Source organism: Monodelphis domestica, chromosome 8 (genome assembly GCF_027887165.1).
Source record: "Monodelphis domestica isolate mMonDom1 chromosome 8, mMonDom1.pri, whole genome shotgun sequence".
Classification (NCBI taxonomy): Eukaryota; Metazoa; Chordata; class Mammalia; order Didelphimorphia; family Didelphidae; genus Monodelphis; species Monodelphis domestica.
Window position 1 is genome coordinate 56,636,936 of NC_077234.1, and position 21,951 is coordinate 56,658,886.

Here is a 21,951-nt window from a genome sequence, read left to right on the forward strand (position 1 = left end):
ACAGTTAGGAAATGTCTCAAGCCAGATTTAGACCCATGTCCTCCCCTCTCCAGGCCTGGCTCTCTATCCCCTGAGACACCTAGCTGCCCATAGTTGACTTTCTTCTTAAGAACATATAAATTGAAGAGCTAGGTAGCACAAGTAGTCATATATATTCATGTTTGCCAAAAGTATGTTTGATCACAAAGTAGTCAGACATACATATATGTATGTCTGTGTGTGTGTGTGTGTGTGTGTGTGTGTGTGTGTGTGTGTGTGTGTGCTGGTGTATATATTTAAATCCACAATACACACCTAGGTAAAAAAAGGTTCAAGTTAGAATATCAGAATCTAGAGTACCATATTCTAAATCTAGTCTAGCATGACAGATTCTAAAGGAATCATTACTATATTCCATTATATCTATCATAAGTCATTTAATTACTTAAGGATCATTTTAGGGATTACAGAGTATTACTGTAGAAACAGCACTGGAGCAGGGGTCAGGAGACCTCACTTTTATCCATTAACTGTCTAGGAAATCACTTACTTACTCTACTTTGCCCCAGGCTTAAATGATCTCAATGGTTCTTTTCTGCTCCAAGTCTATGATTCATATACAGTCTTTAAAAGGATCCATATGATGAAAATAATCAAGTTACCACAATAGTTGTTTGTATTCCCCCCAAATATTCTTTGTTCATTATTAATAATACTATGAAAAATGTAAGTTGATACAAGTTGTCATTTTTGTCAATGTTTCCTTAGGTTTATCAAGATTTTTTAAAACAGCAATAAATCCAAAATAATACAAAATTCAAGAATAAATATTCATTGTGGAGGTACTGATTTATTTATCCTTAAAAAGTATTTATTGTCACATTAGGAAAGATGTTAAACAATTAAAAGTTTTATTTTGATGTTACCTGAATTCCACCTCCACAAGACTGAGCTCTTTTAAGTCTGCACTAAGCTCAAATGCTCTTAGAATTGGGTCTTCTTCAGTTAACATGATTAGGGCTGGACTGGCTAGGCAACGATAGATATCAAGTCGAAACCTGTGGTAAAAACAAAAAAGAAAGTTTTTTTTTAATTGTAAAGTAACTTCTTATTATAAATATGTCTGATTTTTCAAAAAAAAAATTGCCCTTAAGATGATGAAGCACTTCCTTTTTTTAAGGCAGTTTAATATATTGCTTCAAGGAAGTCAAGGAACAAAAATGTTGGTATTCAAGCCTTATTTTCCACTTAGGTTCAGAACCTTGTTTTATGGAATCAAGTCTGATTTCAAAGATATTTATATCCCTTATCAAAAATGTATCATATCATCTAAAGGCTCACTTAAAATAGAACTATTATCAGTTACTTTTTCTATATCCTATATAAATTAAAAAGGTTAAATGAGATAATTTATTTATCATACTTATAGTGAAATGGCTATGGCATACTAGGTAGAGAGTGGGTCTTAGAGCCAAGAAGACCTGGTTCAAGTCCTGCCTCTGACATACACTGGCCGTGTATCCCAGAAAACTCTTTAATGTCTCTGTGCTCTAGATAACTCTCTAAGATTATGTTCTAAAGAAGGTGTCAGTCTACATTGATAAAGACAGTTTCCTCAAACAGAAGCTCACTATGTCAATGAAAGCTTGGAACTGTTTTCTTATCCATTATTTCTAGTTCAAGTTGGAATAAAAGTTCCAATCTTGAAAATCCAAACAGCAACTTATAGAATATCTTGACAGAAAAATATTCATTTGTAGATTAAATGAAACTATTGCTATAATTTTCTACCAGCATGTCCGATAAAATTTATACAAATTATCAATTTTGGAAAAAATCTGGAATAGAAAATAAAATATTTAAAAAGTCAGTTATAAGGCTAGCCTGAATAAATATCATAAAAATTAGTAAAGTATTAAGTCCTTTCCAACTCCAAATCTGACATGATCCTAAGCTTCTCTTCCAAGTAATTGTTTTTTTAAAATCTCCAAAGCACATGCATCATAAGACATAACATCTTTCATATTTGTATAAAATGTGAAGCATCAAACATTAACTTTTTTATCAGTCATTTACCTAAAAGATGACTTAAGAACTGAAAATACAGGATATGATAACAATACATATGTGGAGGAAAAGACACAAAACATTCACATGGCAAGTATAAGTAGTTCTTTTTTCTGGAAAATTAACAGAAAAAAGTAAAATGTACAATACATAGGTCTGTAAAGAAGGGTTTGTTGTTTAAGTCATTTCATTCATGGCTGATTATTTGTGATCCCATTTGGAAATTTCTTGGCAAGGATATTGTAGTGGTTTGCTATATTCTTCTCCCACTCATTTTATAGATGAGGAAACCAAGGCAATCAAGGTTAAGTGACTTGCCCATGGTCACATGCCCAAGTGTCTGAAACTACATTTGAACTCAGAAAGATGAGTCTTCCTGACTCCAGACCCAGCACTATATCCACTGGGATACCTAGCTGCCCTGACAGAAGGGTGCATTATCATAAATGATTAATCATCTTTGTACTACAAGTAAATCTTGCTGGTCTTCCCAAGCATTTGCAGAAATAGCAAAAGTTTCCTCGCTAAACATTTTACATTTTATGACCCATGGCCCTGCTGTCCTAAAAGGTAAGGAAAGCAGAACTTTTCCTGTTCTAATGACTATATCCTGGAACTATATTCTCTAGGGAATCTCACTGTTAAATTAATCAACCCTCCTTCTCTCATATCACCAAAGATAATGATAACTTTGAGAGACTGAGATGAGGCAACTCCTCAGAACCTCCCTTCCCAAAAATGTTGGCCCTTTCTTCCATTAATAGGACTCCACTTACTATTTATTCAATCAATCAACAAGAATATGAAGAGCTTACACTGTGCTACATGCTGGAGACAAAGACAAAAACCAAATAATCTCTGCCCTCAAAGAGCTTACTTCCTATTGGAGGAGACAAAACAATATGAACACGTGTCAGTGTATATAAACAAGTATATCCAAAATGTACATGAAGAAAATACAAAGCCATTTTCAGAGAAGCAGTGCTGACAGTGGAAGATCAGAGGAGGCTTCCAATAGAAGACCAAGTGTTCACCATATGTTGAAGGTAGCTGCCTATATAGAGGTCCAGCAATGGTGAGTGAAGAACAGCACCAAGGCCAATTTGGCTGGACCAAGTGTGAAAGGGAATACATCCTGTCCTATTTGCCTCTGTTTTACAAATGAGCTTGTATACCAACTCATGCTGTTCCTTGCTGTCCACTTGGCAAGATCAAGTGTTTTTGGCTGAGACACTTCCTTAGCACTCTTTCTCTTTACTATGCAACCCTTCTACATTAAATTTCTCTATGTTTTAATATTTAATTTTATATATAAATTATATATGTATATAATGTAAATAATGTAAATAAATATGTAAATAATATATGTATATAATTTATATATAAAATTAATGTTTAATAGTTAACATCTTCATTTTTATCTGTTTCCCAGTTTTTGGAAGTGACATCAAATAGGCTTGGATTAGAGCTTATATAATTATCTATAGTGCACTAGTTGTACTTTGACTCTCACACACATCATGGTGGGGAAATCAGAATAAGCCTGGCTCTGTATTGCCTTTTCCAGATTCTCCCTCTTCCATTGTAAGTCAGTAACCTCTCCTCCTTTGAGATTCATTCAACCATATTTATTACCCAATCAAGATTCTAATAGCTGTTATCTTCAGGGCAAGTACCCTGGCTTATCTTATTTCTTCTATAACTCCTGCCCTCATATTAAGGAGTTCCAACATATATCCTGATGTACTCTCAAACATCCTAACTTTCCCATTCCTCAATTTACTTGTTTCTTATGATCTACTTTTCTATTCTACCTCAGTTACAAATAGAAAGATGGTCATACTCTTGATCTTACCATGGTCCACAAGAATTACACTTCCATCTTCATGAAATTCCATTATCTGATCATCATCTTTTATCTTTCCATTTTTTCCTCTGCATTATTGCCTTTAACCTTGTTCTTCACACTCACTATGACCTCCAAATCCTCCATCCCTCAGTTCTTTCCCAGGCAATGATCCCCATACTGTCCACACATTTATGTGCCCATTCTGACCTTCTGGTGATCCAATTCAACTTTAAATTGTCCTTTACTTCTTAATCCTATCATCAATATTGCCTTGCCAAGCCCCAGCCTTGGATTACTCCAATCATCCACTTTGCCCCAATTCATAAGCTAGAGAAGCTAGCTTTGTTCACTGAACAAAGCTAGAGAAAATCATGAAACATGCCACTTAGTTCCACACAGTGAACTCACACATACACAGTATGCATTTAGTAACTATTTATTGATGGATTGATGTTGCATAATTTCAACTGGGTCCTTCATACAGCAAGGCAAAGAATTTACTATTGCACTTACCTTGGTAGCTTTTCCAAATTTTCAGCTCTTTTCAAATTTTTCATGGCTCTCCCTTCCTCCATTCTTTTACATGAGAGCTTTACCTCATATTTCACTAAAACAGTTGAGGTCATTCTACCTCATATTACAACATTCAGGTATCTTCCCACACCATCTCCTCCTTCCCCTCTGTTTCACATAAAGAAGTGGTCCTTTTTGCCAAAGGAAAATCTCTCTACATACACAAATGATTCTCATGCTGTCCTGTCTTCTGCAGCTGACTGTCTCTCTCTATCATTCCTGCTCTCTCACTAGTCTTCACTCTCTCCATCTACTGTCTTCTTCCTTGTTACCTATAAATATGCCCATATCTTTCTCATCCTCAAAAATTCCTGCTCTAATCTATCCATCCCTACTAATTATTTCCATATCTCACCACCCTAACCACCCTTTTTTAGCTAAACTCCTTGAGAAAAACCATATTGCCTTGGAAATGTCTACTTCTTTTCTTCTTACCAATCTGCAAACTGACTTCCAACCTCATTATTCAACTGAAACTGTTCTCACCAAAGTTAGAAGTGATCTTCCAAATCTAATGGCCTTTTCTCAGTCCTCATTTTTCTTGACCTCTCTAAAGCTTTAAACACTGTTGTTTAATACTGTTTGGGTAGTGCCATAGTGCACAAAGCTTGAGTTTAGAACATATGAGTTCAAATATAACCTCAGAGACTTACTAGATGTGTGGCACTGATCAAGTCACTTAGCATCTTAGCCTCAGTTTCCTCACCTAAAATGGGGAAAATAATAGCACCTACCTCTCAGGGTTGTTGCAAGTATCAAATGAAATAATAACTGATTTGTGCTTTCCAAGGTGCTTGAAACATATTAAATGTTAGCTATTATTTGATCACTTGATCAAGTATCTCCTTGATACTTTTTTCTCTAAAAATTCATAATACTACTTTCTTCTGGTTCTACTCCTACTTGTCTTCAATTTCCTTTGCTGGATCTTCATCTGGGAAATGACTGCTAACTATGGGGATCTCTCAAAGTTCTGGCTAGGCCCCTCTTCTCTTTTCCCTCTATAATATTAACTTGCTTATCTCATCAGTTCCCGTGAATTAAATTATTATCTCTACTTAAAGGATTCTTGGATCTATTTATACATCGTTAACCTCTTTATTGACCTCCATTCTCCCATTTCCAATTGCCTATTTAACATCTTTTGAACTAGTTATCTAATTGACACCTATAAATGCTAGATGTTGATATTATTGTTGTTGTTACAATTATCTCAAATTCCATATTTCTAAAATGGAACTCATACTCCTTACCTATCTCTCTTAAATTTTTCCCCTTTCCTAATATCTACCGTCCTCCCATGCACTCAGACTTTCAACCTAAGTGTTATCCTTGACTCCTCGTTCTATCTCATATCCCCATATCCAGTCAGTTTCCAAGTTCTGTCAGTTCTACCTTCCAAACACCTTACATTCCTTGCTACTCCACACTGCTGCCACTCTAGGGCTAGTCTTCAGCATCTCACACCTGTATTACTGCAATAACCTTCTGGTTGGTCTCCCTGCCTCAAGCCTCTCTCCATTCCAGTCCATTCTCCACTCAGCTTTCAAAGTGACCTTCCTATAAAACACACAAACCAAAATTATTGCATAAACACCAAAAGTTCCCTACTACCTCTGGCTTGGATTTTAAAGCCCTGCCTAATCTGGCCTCTTTCCCCACTTTTCCAATCCTTATACTTTACTCCTTCCCACATACTCTATAATTCCTTGCTCTTCCTCTATATCCTAACTCCAATCATTTTCACTGCCTGTCTCTCATGCCTGGATTCCCTGATTACCTTCATGTCTCAGCTAAAATCCCATCTTCTACAAGAAGTCTTCCCCATCCTTTTTAATTTTCTAGCATCTCCCCTCAGATATTACTTCCATTTTATCCTCTCTACATAGTCTTGCATCCAATTGTTGGCTTGGTTTCTCTACTATTAGAAGGTGACCTCACTAAGGGCAGGGGTCATGTTTTGATCATTCTTTGTATTCCTAGCACATAGGAAACACTTAATAAATGCTAGTTCCCTGATATCTAGTTTACTCTCATCTTCATTTTCTCCTCTAATTGGATATTTCCTTGTCCTTTGCTTGGAACAATTGATGATCTGACTACACACAGCTGATTAGGAAACTATATTTGAAACCAATAAATACAATTTCATTTCTAAGAGTCATTAGATGTGCATTGTGCTGAATGTCGTACAATCCTTTTCTTAATTAAAGTGCTCATGATGTAAAAATATGATACTTCTAAGTAGTCTACAGGCTCTTAACCAAATTCATATCTTGATCTCAATTCACCACATTTTCCAACATAGCATTTTCTGTTCTTCTTGTATCTGTTTTTGCACTCAAATTTTTGAATATAAAAATAAATGATTTGGAGAAATGTTTGGAGCCTCTTGACAAGTTCTTCACTGTATCTCTCCATTCTTCCAGAAGGATATTGGTGCATAACCAGCAATTACTCTCTTAGAGATATGTTTCCTTCTGTTTATTGTGATGATGGAAATGTAAGATAACCAAGTGCGCCACAAAATTAGGTTACCTTACCTTTGAATGCATGACAAAACTCCATCAACTCCTTTATCCATCTCTCCAGAGAGAACCTATGAGTTATTTTTCCATTTATCTGTGACTGAAATAAAACACTTAAACTTTCCCCATCCTGAAAAAAAAACCTTCCCTAGATCCACATCCCCTCAAGTTTATTTCTCATCTCTTTCAATTGCTTCCTTTCTTCTCTAAAATCTACCCACTCCTTTTCTTGTTTGCTTCCAAGCTCACCATTCAAACAAAACTGTCTTCTCCAAAGTTACCAAACCTCTTTTTATTGTCAAATTTAGTGGAATTTTTCTCCATCCTCATTCTTCCCAACTTCTCTTTAGCATTTAACAATATTGACTATACTTGTCTCTGAGATACTCCTCTCTCTGGATTTTTGTGACAATACTCTCTCTTGTTTCTCCTCATGTCTGTCTGTACATTCCTTCTTTTTATCATTTTTGTCACTCCCTGACAGTATTCCCCAAAGACTCTATTCTGGGCCCTTTCCTATTTTTTCTCTGTAATTTATCACATATTTGCCACTGGGTTTAATGATCATCTCTATCCCAATAACTATGAAACTCATATATCTCTCCTTAGTCTCTCTCCAGAACTCCAGTTAAGCCTCTCCAAAAGATGTTCCATAGATTACAAATTCAATATATTCAATGCTAAACTCATCTTTCCTCAAAAATCTATTATTTTCTAAACTTCCTATTCTGAGCTCCTACTCTGAACTTTCCTATTTCTATCAAAGGCATTCTTTTCCACATCATTATAAAATACTGACCTTCTCACAATGCACTGTCAAACCAAATGGACCTTTTTCCTATATTTTACACATGACACTGCATCTCCTAGCTCCACCCTTTTGCACTGTGTCCTCTCTCCCTGGAAAGTACTACATATTCACTTCTGCCTTTTAAAATACTTTGTTTCTTTCAAAACTCTTCTTAAGCTCTACTTTCTACTTGAAGCCTTCTCTGTCCTATTCAGTTACCAGTGCCCTACTCCACAAAAAATATTTACCCTGCATTTATCTTGCAGATAGAATAAATATTCCATGAGAGCAAGAAAGTTTTCATTTTTGACTTCGTAACCCCAGTCTAGCAGTACCCAGTACATGATAAGAACTTTATGGATGCTTGCTGACATATTCATTCACTTAATGTGAAACTATTATCATGGAGAAACAGCACTTTCAGAATACTAATAACTAAAATCTAAATCTAAGAAATATGAAATTATTAGCTCTCTACCTCCTTTTCTGCCACTAGCTCCTCATGGAAAGAAAAGGAGCTGCATAAAATAACTTTTCCAATAAAGCACGAAGAATAACAAAAACAATTAAATACCTGATTTACCAATGCATGGTACTATGGTAAAGCTATAAATTACCTCATTAGTTAATGAGCACCTTAATTTTCTGACCTGGAATGTCTTAGACTGTCCTTCTTGTTTTTTGCAGAGCACAGTGTACATTCACAACCCACTGCATGAGGTTTGGGTAGAGATACATCCTGTTTTAAAAGCATTGTAAGAATTTCATAGTTGTTACGATGAGCAGCTAAAATGACTGGAGCAACATCCATTGTTGTTGAATACTCAGGGTTCTGAATTCGCTCCATTAGTTTCTGAAAGATATTTATATCAATGTTCAGAGGTTATAACTTGCATCTTACAGAAGAAGATTTTCCGAGAGACTCAAGTGAGAAATATCTAGAGATGAAGAAAAAAATCTAAAAACCTAAAGGATATAATAAAGATTGTGAAATATATTATCAACACCTCTTGGAATCACATCATTTTTATCAAACTCACAGTTGGTTGCTAGTTATATGATAAACTGAAGCCAAAATCTTAACTTTAACCTGAATGAATTACAATCATGCCAACAAGAAATTTCAAAATAGCAGACTTTCATATTTAGGTTTTTAAAGGCAAAAAAGAAAATTTCCCCAAAAGTATAGTATAACAATGTTTTTATTACTTTCCATGATTTCATGGGAAAATATATTATAAGGCAGAATCCTAATATAATAAAAACATATTCACTGAATTGTAAATCTAAGAGCTAAAAGAACTCATGACAACCAAATCAATCATTTAGGATTCAAATTCTTCATCTATAAAATGAGGGAATTGGACTGGATAGCCTTTAGCATAATTTTAGAATCTTGCATGATGATTTTTACTTGTGAAACAGGTTTATTAGCATATATGCTAGTACTATAATACATGTGTGTATTTATATATGTGTGTGTGGGTGTATAAAATGTTTAAGTACCATATTAGCATGTATAGTAGTAGTATTCTGCATTTTTCATGAAATAATGTTAAGTAGTTCCCACATAATATTGTTCTGGCCAACATTATTTTTAATGTTCTTATTAATACATTATAACCAAACCCCACAATAATGTTCTCCTGTCACTCATTTAAAACAACATTATTCTGAACAAACCATCATCCATAACACCTCTTTTTGCTTGCTTTAAAAAAAAATAAATTAACATTAGGTAAAGTATACTCATATTAAAAATTCCTTTTTACAAATTCTTATTTCCTTGGGAAATGCTCAATGACAAAGATTCTTCTTACAATTTTAGTGATGTCAAAACAAACTTAGAAAAAATAAATTTCATTAACAAATGAAATAACAAAATCGTGTAACATAAATGGATGGAAAAAAGTGGGATGTTTCTCCAAATTTCTACTTTAATTCCAGATATGGTGGTATAACAGAACCCAAAACGGGGGTGGGGAACAGATGGGGGGATATTTAGCACAACTTTCAGTTCACAGTTCTCTACATATTCCCTGTAGTCATCATTTTGCTATTTTCCTGTCATGGTTACACAAAAGCATGAATGCTAGTAGTATAAAGGTGCCTGGTGATGACAAGAGGAAGTAAAGATTAGCAGCCAATAGGAATAAGAGAGTTTACCAAACAATGTACATTTTCATGGCAATGGCGAAAATCTGACAAATATTTAATTCTTCCCTTGGGGACTTTTCTATTCCATGATTTTAATGTAGCACGTCACAAAGCAATAGTTCCTATCTGGTTTTAGAAATATTCTGTAAAACTGAACTGGAGAGTACTTTCACAAAAACATCCACCTATTTAAAAGCATACGTTTCTTACTTCATACTTTAAACTATGAACTATGTTTAACTAGCATCTGTATTTGAAGGCCACTGATAAAAAAACACTTTACTAGAAAAATGGAAAATAAACTTGTTTCACTGAACTTAAAAAAGAACGTATACAAAAATAGCAGTCATTTCCTTTCTAGGAGAATCAGAGGCTAGTGGATAAACAAACAAAAGGACAAAATATCTGTACTAATTCTTAATTTTCCATACACTAGCAGATTAAGGATTTGAATACATTATGTTTAAAATGCAATCTCTCATCAGTATTTTTTCCTTTTACTAAATATTACCTATTAACCAAAGTTGAAAAAGAATTTTCAACTATAAGCTACTTATTGAAAGCTTTAATCATCAAGCACAGATTTTTGTATCCCTAGTCTTATTCAACTTTTTAACCTTATTTGACATCATCTACAGATCTTTAAAATCTATACTCTTCATAGAATATACAGAACTTAAGCTGGGTCTTGAAAGATGAATAGTAATGGAAGCAGGGCATTGCAGGACATGTTAAGAGGAGATAGGATGGTGGACTTTGAACACCTGAAGGACTGTCATGTGAAAGACAGAACAGATTTCTTGGAAATGGATCCAAAGAAGAGAACCTATATCTGTGAATAGAAGTTCTCAGGGAGAAACAGTTCAGCTCACTACTTAAGGAAAAACAGAATGGGGTGCCTTGTAAGGTAATGAATGAATTTCCCATCACTAGAAATTTTGAAAAGAGATTGGATGACTACTTTTCACAAATGATGCAAAAGGGATTCCTTACAAATCTAAGATTCTATAATTCTTCTGGAATTAATGGCAACACTAGAATAATACCTCCACTAATTTCATAGTCTTTAAGTAGATCCCTGCAGAGAACAAGTATGGAATATAAGTTGTGAATAGAAGAGTAGGGTCTGGAACCCAGGACTAAGAATACCGATCAGACTACCAAATCGTCTTAGGAGCTAGGTGGCAGGGGGGGAAATTTTTAGGAGGAAGTAGATAATATAAATATTTCTAAGCCTGTAATAGGTTATCCTCCATCATTTCTTTAAGTCCTATAACTTATAATTCCTCTTTAAGTTAGAGATATAGCCTGAAGCAAGATTCATACTCTACTTTTTTGAACATTCCTAATTTCAAGTAAAGATATTCCAAATATTGGGTGTAAAGGATCAATTCTCAACTCATGCATGGAAAAAAAAAAAGATTGTAGATAAGCTACAAGTTCAAGCTTTTTTTTTTTCATTGTAAACTGATACTATGAAGCTGATGATTTTGGTAGCCATTCACAAAACTAAGAGAAGCCCCTTATTCAAAAGGTCAGCTTGGTAACTAAAAGGTCTAGCTCTAGATGCCTCAAAGTACTAATGAACAACCTTTAAAGTACTTAACTTACACTAAGGAAGTTAATTTTCATGGTAAGAGAACCAATTAAATAGGATTTTAAAGACAAAAAGTTTTAAGAAGGAATAAATAGGTGCACATAGGCACGGGAGCTACTCTACTGATCCAACTCTGATTTTTAAAATCTAAATTAAAAAATATTTAAGAGTACTAACTACTATAGTTGGTCTTGATGATCGTTTTGGTCGATGATTAAGTAGTATATCAACAGCTCCCACTACTTCAGAGTCGATAGCCACCAAAAGTGCATCTGTGGACTTTAAAAAAAACAAAGGTTAAAATGAAATTAGAAAATGGAAAAATTCCTTAGTAGTTTCCGTACTACAACTAGTTTAATTCTACTAATTTTTAAAAAAACTGTATTACATACAGTAATAATGAATATAAAAATTTTAAGACCTTATCAATTGTACATTTGCTTTCCTTAGCTTTATTTCTGTGTACCACAACACATACAAAGCTTCTGTTCTTGTTTCAGTGCATGAGCTGATTAAATCATTGGATGCTTAACTAATTAGGGGTATATACCCTGTGAAACTGTGCTGACCCACACACTACTGAAAGTTGAAGTTTTCTTCAAGATCTTTGTTTTTGAACTGGGGACCAAAAGAATCTTAAAAGTCCAAATATATAAATGAAATTTCCAGGAGCTTTTATTGAACATAAAGCACTTTCTATTGAGGTTAGTAAAAATGATCTTTGATGCAGCCATGAAAATGGGAAAAATGGAAAATATATTCTCACCAAGGTAAGAACTCTATTCTTATAGAAAAATATATATATGCCTAAGTAAAGTGCTACCAGTTAGACAATATGAAGCATAAATTACAAAGATTAGATTTTGGGAACCATTAAAGATGGAAAGAGAAGCAGGAGAACTTGAAAAATATCTGTTTTCCAACTTAAACTCCCTAATGTAGTATTTAGTCTCACCTAGACCAAAAAAGTAAGTAGAAGCCAGTAAGGTCAGGGGCCATGCCAATATAATGTTAGGTAAATGAAAAGAACAGAACTGATAGTTTCAGGAGGAAAAACATAAATACAAAAGTAGATTAGACTAACAAAATGTCCTACTAATAAAGATTATCTTCACATTTATTTCTTAACTCCTTTTCTTCTGTCTTAGAATTGATACTAAGTATCACTTCCAAGGCAGAAGAGGAGTAAGCACCTGGGGTAAAGTTGTCCAAGGTTTGAATTCAGAACCTTCTATCTCCAAGCTTTGCTCTCTATCCACTAAGTCCCTAGCTACCCCTACATTTTTTTTTAAAAGTTGTTCATTAATATGGATGACTTCAAAATTAATTACAATTCTCTCTAAGACTAAGAAGAAAATATATCTTTTATATACTTTAGAATCATTCCATAAGCTTAGGAGACACTCACTGAATAAAATGAAGCTCTTCTCAATTTTGTCTGAGATTCAAAAGTAAACAAGACCTGGGTAAATGAGCCCTGACTAACCATTTCCTACCTCAGAAAGAGTCAAGAGTTGATCCCAAGCAAACTGACCCCGCTAGATCCTCCCTACATCTACACAAACTATAAAAATCCCAGTCTGACACATCTGGCCTAGTGTTGACACTTCTGACACTTCTCACTTCCTTAGTCCAAAAAAAACTTTATAGAGATGTCATATTCAAAAAAGGAATGAGAAGTCATTTTGTCATTTACTTTAGTTCTAAGCCAATGTTACATGGGCAAAACATTATTACGTTATCACACTGATGCTTTGCAAACAGTTTCCTTCTCAACTTCAACAATAACTACTCTATCTCCAACTAATCAATGAGCACTGATGTTAATACAAAAAAGTAAAATGAACAACTACAACACTATCCTACTTTACTAGCAATCATATAGTCATACAACCACTTAAAAGATAGAAATAAATAAATAATAGTTTTCTTTTTTCCACAATAAAGAAAATGGCTGTCAAAAATAAAACATATGCATGTTGTGCCCCCAAAAATTGTGGATTCAGATTTGTAAAATTAATTCATGATTAAAATCAAATCCTAACTTCTGCTCACAAATAGAACAGAAGTGAAGATGGGAAGGCTGCTAGACACTAACACACTGAGAAATGATAGTTAAGACTGAGAACAAATATGTGAGAATCACAGCTCACTGGGGCCACTTAATGAAAGGGATGACACCTCAATAATCTCAAAGGGATATACTATATTAAAATATAATCGAGTAGGTCATACAATAGAAATTATTGCATTAAATACGTCACAATAGTTCATAGTTCATAATTATGGACCTTATCCATCAAGGCTAAATTTATTTCAAAATAAACTGATTTCTATGCTAATGTAAACATAAGCATAATCATATATATGTATATATACACATAAATATATTTTTCCGATTAAGAAGAGAGTCAAGTATATGATACACTTTAGAATAATTTACATAAAATGGTTAAATATAAAAAGTTTAACTACCTTAGGGAGTCAATTTTATTTCTAAAGAAAATACACTACTGTCAAGTGTCATATACATATTACTATATTAACTACTTTGTAATAAGAGCCATATTTTTGGTGTAATTATCTGCCAAAAGGCTATGTAAGAGTTTAAATATACAGATATACAACATTTTCCCACATGGCCATTGTCTTCTCATATAGACTTTTATGTGTACATTTTATTAAAACAATCTAGAACATTCTCTCTAGCTCAAACTATCTCCATACCCATTCTCATATTCTTTCCCACGGAAAGGTTCTTGCTTCAAAATTCACACCCCCCCCCTTCATCTCTGCTACTAATCTCATCTCCCTCTGCCTTCTTCCCAAAAGTTGCTCTTTAAGTTTCTCCTTCTTTGCTGGTTCCTTTCTTCTACCTACTAACAAGCCCAGGTCTCCTCTATTTTGAGAAAGACATTCCTTGATCCTCCTACTTTATCTACTCTCCTAGTTACCTCTCCTCCTTTTTACTGTCATAGTCCCCAAAGGAATGGTCTACACCTGCTATCTCTTTTCCTCATTATCCATAGATTCCTTAATAATAATAACTGACATTTCTATAATCACTTTAAGGATTACTTTATGTACTCCTTAAATATAATGTTGATTTCCCTCTTCTCTACTGTAGCTATACTCTTGAAGATCACCAATGACCTTACTGTCAAATCCCATGGCCATTTCTTAGTTTTATTCTCTTTGTCCTCTCTTCAACCCTGGAGAATGTGAATCACTTTTTATTTCATGAAACACTCTCCTTGGCTTTTATGCTTAATTCTACCTCTACCTGCCTCATAATGCCTTTTCTACATTTTTTGGTTGTTTTGTATTCCTTGTTTGGCCTTCCAAACATGGGATGTTCTTACTAAAATGGAGTACTCAGCCCTAAGCTCCCTTATAGTCTCTCCACTAAAGATATCATTCATTTATTTCAGCACCAAATATCTTTTCTGTATATGATTCCCACATTTCTTATCTCTATCTCTGATCTTTTTCCCACATCTAATTCTGCGATCTCTAAATACTTTAGATATCTCTACTTTGGTATCCTCCTATTATCTAAAACTGAAAATCCCTAAAACCAAAACAACCTCCCCCTTAAAATTGTGCCCCTCCTCCCGACTCTTTTATTTATACTAATAGTCCTATTTTTGTCAGTCACCCAAGTTCAAAAGTTCCAAGCCATCTTTGACTCCTCCCTCTCTCATATCACTTCTCTTCCTTCCCCTACTCCACATAGTCACCAAGTCAGAGATTCTTACTTCATAAAATTTATCACATCTATTTCTTCCTTTAAATTTACAATACTAATGTGATAGTTCAGGCCCTTATTACCTCATAAATGGAATATTAAAGGGGGCAGCTGGGTGGCTCAGTGGATTGAGAGCCAGGCCAGGAGACAGGATGACCTAGGTTCAAATCTGGCCCCAGACACTTCCCAGCTGTGTGACCCTAGGCAAGTCACTTTACCCCATTGCCTAGCCCTTAACATTCTTCTGCCTTGGAGCCAATACACAGTATTGACTCCAAGATGGAAGGTAAGGGTTTAAAAAATGTTTTAAATAAATGTAATATTAATCTTTCCCATACACATCTGTCATATTAATCTTAACATTTTATTATTTATCACATTCTTCTGCTCTTAAGGATCAATAGGTTCCTAGTACTGAAGCAAAAAATTCAAATTCCTCAGGTTGCTATTCAAGATCTAGAATTTGGTCCCAAATCATCTTGAAAGTAATATTTCCCACTTTTTTCTAGTTCTAAATAGGTGAATCTATTCCTTTGTCTTACAGACAACTTATTATTTCTAACACTTGCTCTCTTCACTCCTTCCTCAACTTAACCTTCAAATTATAATATGATTTCCACTTCCTTCCTTAAGTCTTTCTTACCTATTCCAAACCATAATCATTACTCTATCCTTTAAACTCCTATTCACTTAACATTTATCCTCTATGCCTTATGTCCCAAATTATGGCCTTTATTGTAAGCTCCTTTAGGGCAGGAACTATGTCTTTTATTTCTTTTTAACATCTTCCTATAATAATGCCTTGCATATTTGTGAACTGATTGGATGAGTATACAAGGAAATTAGGTGGTATATACAACAGAAACACATACAAATACATAAATGCAATATGTATATTATATATATATATGCAGATAAATGTAGTAATATAACAATTTTTCTAGTATCATCAGGGAAATAAAATATCCCATATAATTAAATTTTCCAAGTGAGTCTTAGCCCTTTAACATTTTTTATCCTAATCATTTTTCATGTAAATCTTTTCTAAAATATATCTTACATTTCTTTGTAATCTTAAATTTGTTGTTGTTGTTCAGTTGTATTAAATTCTTCATGATCCCATTTGGGATTTTCTTGGCAAAGATACTAGAGTGATTTGTTATTTCCTTCCTTAACTCATTAACAAATGAGAAAACTGAGGCAAAAGGGCTAAGTGACATGACCAGGGTCACACAGCAAATAAGTGTGTGAGGCCAGATTTGAACCTTCCTGAGCCCAAGCCCAGCACTCTATCCAATCTATCACCTAGTTGCCCAGTCATCTTTAAAAATTAAAAAAATTTTAAACCCTTATCTTCCTTCTTAGAATTAATACTATGTATTGGTTCCAAGGCAGAAGAGCAGTAAGGGCTAGGCAATGGGAGTTAAGTGACTTGTCCAGGGTCACACAGCTAGGAAGTATCTTGTGTTCAGATTTGAACCCATGACCTCCAGTCTCTAGGCCTGGTTCTCAATCCACTGAGCAACCTAGTTGCCCCTGCCCAGACATCTTAAATAGGGAAAGCCAAATACTATTTAACAGTTTCTTGATGAATTAAAAATATGAACATCAATTATTACACTATTAAAATTTGGTGATGTCCTCAAGGTTCCTTCAAGGTCTGTAGGAGCTATTTATAGTTACATTAAATGGTTCTAATTTGGAGTTTCTGTGTCTTTTTATGCTTTTGGGAGGTCTTCCTCACTGTCATCTTTCCCTACTTATGAATGCTAGTGTGCTTCCCATTAGTGTTTCCTGACCTTCCTGGAATTGAGGAAATGTAATAACTAAACTTGTTATAATTGTGCCTAGCATGTATATAGATCTAAGTGGGGCCAATTAATGAACATAGGATCTGTGACATCTCTTTTGGCTGTGCAGAACACTTTTTAAAAATTATTTCCTATTTCTCAGCTTTGCTTTAGATGGATCAAGTTACCAGAGAAATAACTTCCAGGCAAATGACTATAAATGAAATGTTATCACTTGTGTGTATATTATACCTACATATAGAAATACTTCTTTTTGGTCTGTGTGTGATTAAATTTGGGTAGGGAATCCCTTGTGAGGAAGTCCTCTTTAATAATACATGACTTAAGATATAGCAAAGACACATATAGCAAAGACCAAGTATACCTATACTCACACTTTTTTGTCTAGATTTGTAATTTCATTAAAGAAGGATTGAGGAAGAACTCCCTGATGTGAAAACTTCCTCCACTCATGCAGACTGGTAATTCATCTATAACTTCAGAATCTTACAGAGCTCAGCACACTGAAGTGACATGTAACGACCACAATCACACAGCAAGTGTGTCAAAGGTAAGACCTGAACCCATCTTCCTATGTCTGAAGTTGGTATTTCATGGACTATAGGAAGCTGCCTCATGTGTATGTTTATGTGTGTATGTACATGTAGACAAAACAATTAAAAATTGAAACATATCTCACAAATATCATATATACATCCACTTGCATATGTGTGTATATATACATATAAGGACCTACTTGTTTATGTAAATAGTAGCTAATCTACTCACATTGTAAAGTTGTATATCCACAGATACAGATACGCAGATATACGTATAGTCTTTATCTTTTTCTAATCAAATATTTTGTACCATAAGACATAAAGATAAGATTTGTAATGAGTATAAAATACCAAGTTTTCATAAATTGCATATGCAAAAAATCAATTATTTTATCATTGTACCACCTAATATTATCATGCATAAACCTGCAGACAAATAATTCACTAGAGCATTGTCTCATTAAAACCTAAGTGGAACAGAAAAAAGCAATAGATATTAAAAAGTTATTTTGAACCTCTAACTGAATTCTCCCAGTACTTGGTAAATACACATTCTCATGCCTGTCCTACCTGAGCTGATCTGAAGACAAATGGAAAAGATCAAATTTTCTAGGAAAAGATCATTCACCTTGATCTGTGACCAAACAGATAAGATTTCAGGTAAAAAGAAAAGAAAAAAAAAAGAAAATTTTATAAAAGTTAACATGAGAAAATGGTAAAAATGGAAACATCTTTATAAGACAATGATAAAATTTGCTATTACAACACTAAAATTGTCTTGGAATTCAGAAAACTTTTTTCTCCTTATTCTAGAGAAATATTTATATTATTCTTCGAACCAAATATATTATTGCATTAAAGATCCTAGTTAAAACAGAAAGGTGAGAGTCCTTTAGCATATCAATCATGGTATTATGATTGGATCATATATAATACAACTGAGAGAAATAAAAAGGAAATTGGGAGTAGAGAAATCAACCACTCTGAATGTATGCAGTTCCTATAGGGAAAGGCAATTTGTTTTAATTTATAAAAATAAATCAGAAACCAAAAGAAAGAAAAACTAGAAAACCTGGAATACCTGAATTATCTCATTATTAAATAAAATTATTAAGCCTTGTACCTGACAACCGTAGTCCAAAAGAAGCTGTAGAATATCCAAGTTTTCATTTTCAATAGTTATGGTAACGGCATTCCTCCCAAGAACATCTACGCAATTTATGTTCATGTCACCTGCACTGTTTTCCTCCAAGAGCTTTTTAACCATGTAATAGTCACCTAAATAACCAACATACAAGCATGATTTAATATCCATGGTATATTCAACAGTGAATGGCTGTAAAAGTAAGTGTAGTTAATTATTTTACTAATTTAACAATACTTTAAAAAAGCAAATTCACTTTATTTTTATTACTTAGAGCAAACACCTTTAGAAACGTACCAAAAAAAACCTTTCCTTGCTCAGAATAAATTACCATCTCATTTAAAAAAACCTTATTGATGCAGATTATATGAAATATAAAATCCAATTTAAAGATTAGTTATAAGGACACAATATATTCATATACAGATGAGAATGTAAAACTACTCTGGAAAGTTGGACTGCATTATTAATATTATTTGTCTGAAGAATTTAATGCAGCATGACCAAAAGTACAGATGCACAAATAAGAAAAGTAACATGGGAGTTCATAAGAAGAGAAGTAAGTGAGGAGAACAAGAAAAATGTATTGTTAACAAAGATATTAAAAGAAAAATGTAGTTTTTCAAAACAAGATGAAAGGGTTAAAAAGCCCAAGGTAAAGAAAAGCTCATCTTTTACAACCATTACCATAAGCAGAAAAAGTTTAGGAAGCACCCAAATGGCATAAATCTAGTTAGTGGGTATGCTAAAATTTATTTTTTGGAACTAACCAAATGTTACTACTGATTGAAATATATATAATGATTAGTTGATATGGGAGAAGTGTTAATATTTCTGTTCACTCTAAGCTAGCAAAGGGACAAAAATGAAATAATCTATCAAGAAAAATACAAATGGGATTTCAAAAAAATCTTTTAAAATTCAAGTGAACATGTATCAGTTTAACCAATCTATTATCAATCCTTAATGAGGCAATGAATTAAATGAAGACTGAACATAATTTTGTTCTAAGTCATCTTCCCAAGCTTGCCTTAGAAATCTATCATCTTTGGTAACCTTCTTCCTTTTACTTACTTTAATTATATATATATATATATATATATATATATGCACACACATATATATAGTAACTGTGTAAACATTATGGTATTGCTAATTTCATTCTGAAATACCTCATAAAGTTCTTTCAAGTTACCTTGCATGCTACATATTTTATCTATAGCACAAAATTTTCCATTATATTAACATTATAATTTATTCAGACAGTTAAGTATTTAACAATTGGCTCTCCAAAAAGGAATAATGATAATACATGTATAACCCAGATCAAATTGCTTGCCAGCTCCAGGAGTGGAGAGTGAAGGAAGGGAAGGAGACAATAAGGATCATATCATATCAGAAAAGTCATATGGAAATTTGTTATTACATATAATTGGAAAAAAAACGTTATAATTTAAAAAATTTTAAAGGCACAATACACTTTCAAGTTTAATCTGCATTGCTAATATTTTCTCCTCACTTTATTAGGCCTAAGCAAATGACAAACCAATAAAGCAAGTCTTGACTTATAGCATGCTCATTTCCAAAGTATAAATACTCACACTAAAATTTTAACAATTGGTTCTTGCAAACTCAAAAGCTGACTCCAATAGTCATTTTCTACTTTAAATAGCTTCTAATTTTTTGTTATTGCAAATAGAACAGCTATGAATATGTTTATATAGTGAATATATAAGGTTTTTTCCCTTTCTGATATTTTTGGGATAGAATTCTAGCAATACAGTTGATAGGTGGAAAGACAATTTTGTGTTTATAACTATTTATTGCCATCTCTTAACACCCACCAAAAATGTCCTAGTGTACATTTCTCACAATTCTACTAACAGTTGATTTCATCTTTTAAAAAATATTTTTGGTATTCTACAGAATAAGATAGTTTATCAATTTGTACCTTATTAGGGAATTTTGCACATCTTTTAACGTGTTTATTAACAATTTTCATTTCTTCTTTTGTAAACTAGTCTAGTCCTTTGGGCATTGTTCTATTGGGAAATGTATATTAGCAATTTTATAGAGGTCAGCTCCTTTTAGATTCTGGTATATGCAATAAACTGATATGTTTATTGCAAATGTTTTTCCTCAATCTGTTTCTTCTCTTTTAAAGAAATTGCCTTTTTTTAAAGAGCACTAATGTCTTGATGTCACTTATTTTTGGTGGAGAGAAACTTTCTCTCCCTTCCAGTTGAATTCTCTCTAGTTACAAAGAAAATTAATTCTAGAAAATATCCTTATTGGCTCTCAACTAAAAATTTTTAGAATATTTTGTTCAAGTAATGTCCAAATTAGTTGTGCTTTGAGAATAGAAGTGTAATTCATTATCTGCCCTATCTTTTCTATCTTCATTGGTTTTTTCAATAAAACAGAATTCAACTACCTTGTAGTGACCCTTTGAATTACATTTTTGTAGTAACTGCAGATTATTCTTTTGATTTATTTTATTTTTCATCAGGTCATATAAAGCTTCTCATGTTTCTCTAAATTTATTATTTTCATCATTTCATAGCCCACAACAGTATTCCACCACATGTGATTGTGGAATAAATATCAACCTTCAGATAGCAAATCAAATTGTTCAAAGTTGTAATTATATAACAAGCTTGTAGGGACAGTTTCTGCAAAACTGGTAGGGAGAAAAAAGGAATGCATATTCCTGTGCTTCAAATCTAAAGGAGGGCAATTTTTAAAAATTAAGACAATTTGGCTTCTTTAATTCATTCACCATGCCTTTTTCAGCCATTCCCATTCCATTAAGAAATTGCTTTTTCTTAGGCAAAATATCTTGATCTTTATATAATCAAACCCATTTAATTATCTTTCTGCTGATTTCTTCTATTTGAGTGTTAAAAATACCACTAAATTCTATAATTAAAATAAGTATTACTTCTTTTCTTCAATATTTTATGAACTTTTTTTATATTTTAATTGCTGAGTCAGTTATAATTTTATGTCCAAGATGTGAGGTACACCTATTACCACTTTTTTCTCAGAGCTAAGCAATTTTCCCATTTTTAATTGAACAATGATTCTGATCCCCAGTGGAAAAACTGTCCTCAATGCTCTTTCTTCATCACTTCTCATTCTTAACTAATAATTCTCCATCCTATATACT

General features: G+C 33.3%; 1 protein-coding gene across 3 annotated transcripts in view; it reads right to left on the reverse strand.

Moving 5' to 3' along the window:
• TRPC1 (transient receptor potential cation channel subfamily C member 1) overlaps positions 1-21,951 on the reverse strand; it is a 75,472-nt gene that overhangs the window by 39,159 nt on the left and 14,362 nt on the right. The window contains exons 2-5 of one of the 3 annotated variants that reach the window (XM_056807854.1): positions 18,762-18,916; positions 11,718-11,819; positions 8,437-8,639; positions 906-1,037 (exon numbers count right to left, since the gene is read on the reverse strand). In XM_056807854.1, the coding sequence (XP_056663832.1) occupies positions 906-1,037; positions 8,437-8,639; positions 11,718-11,819; positions 18,762-18,916 (592 nt within the window). Of the gene's footprint in view, positions 1-905; positions 1,038-8,436; positions 8,640-11,717; positions 11,820-18,208; positions 18,227-18,761; positions 18,917-21,951 lie in introns of those variants that run through there. The other 2 variants (XM_016425252.2, XM_056807855.1) reach the window with 2 other exon arrangements.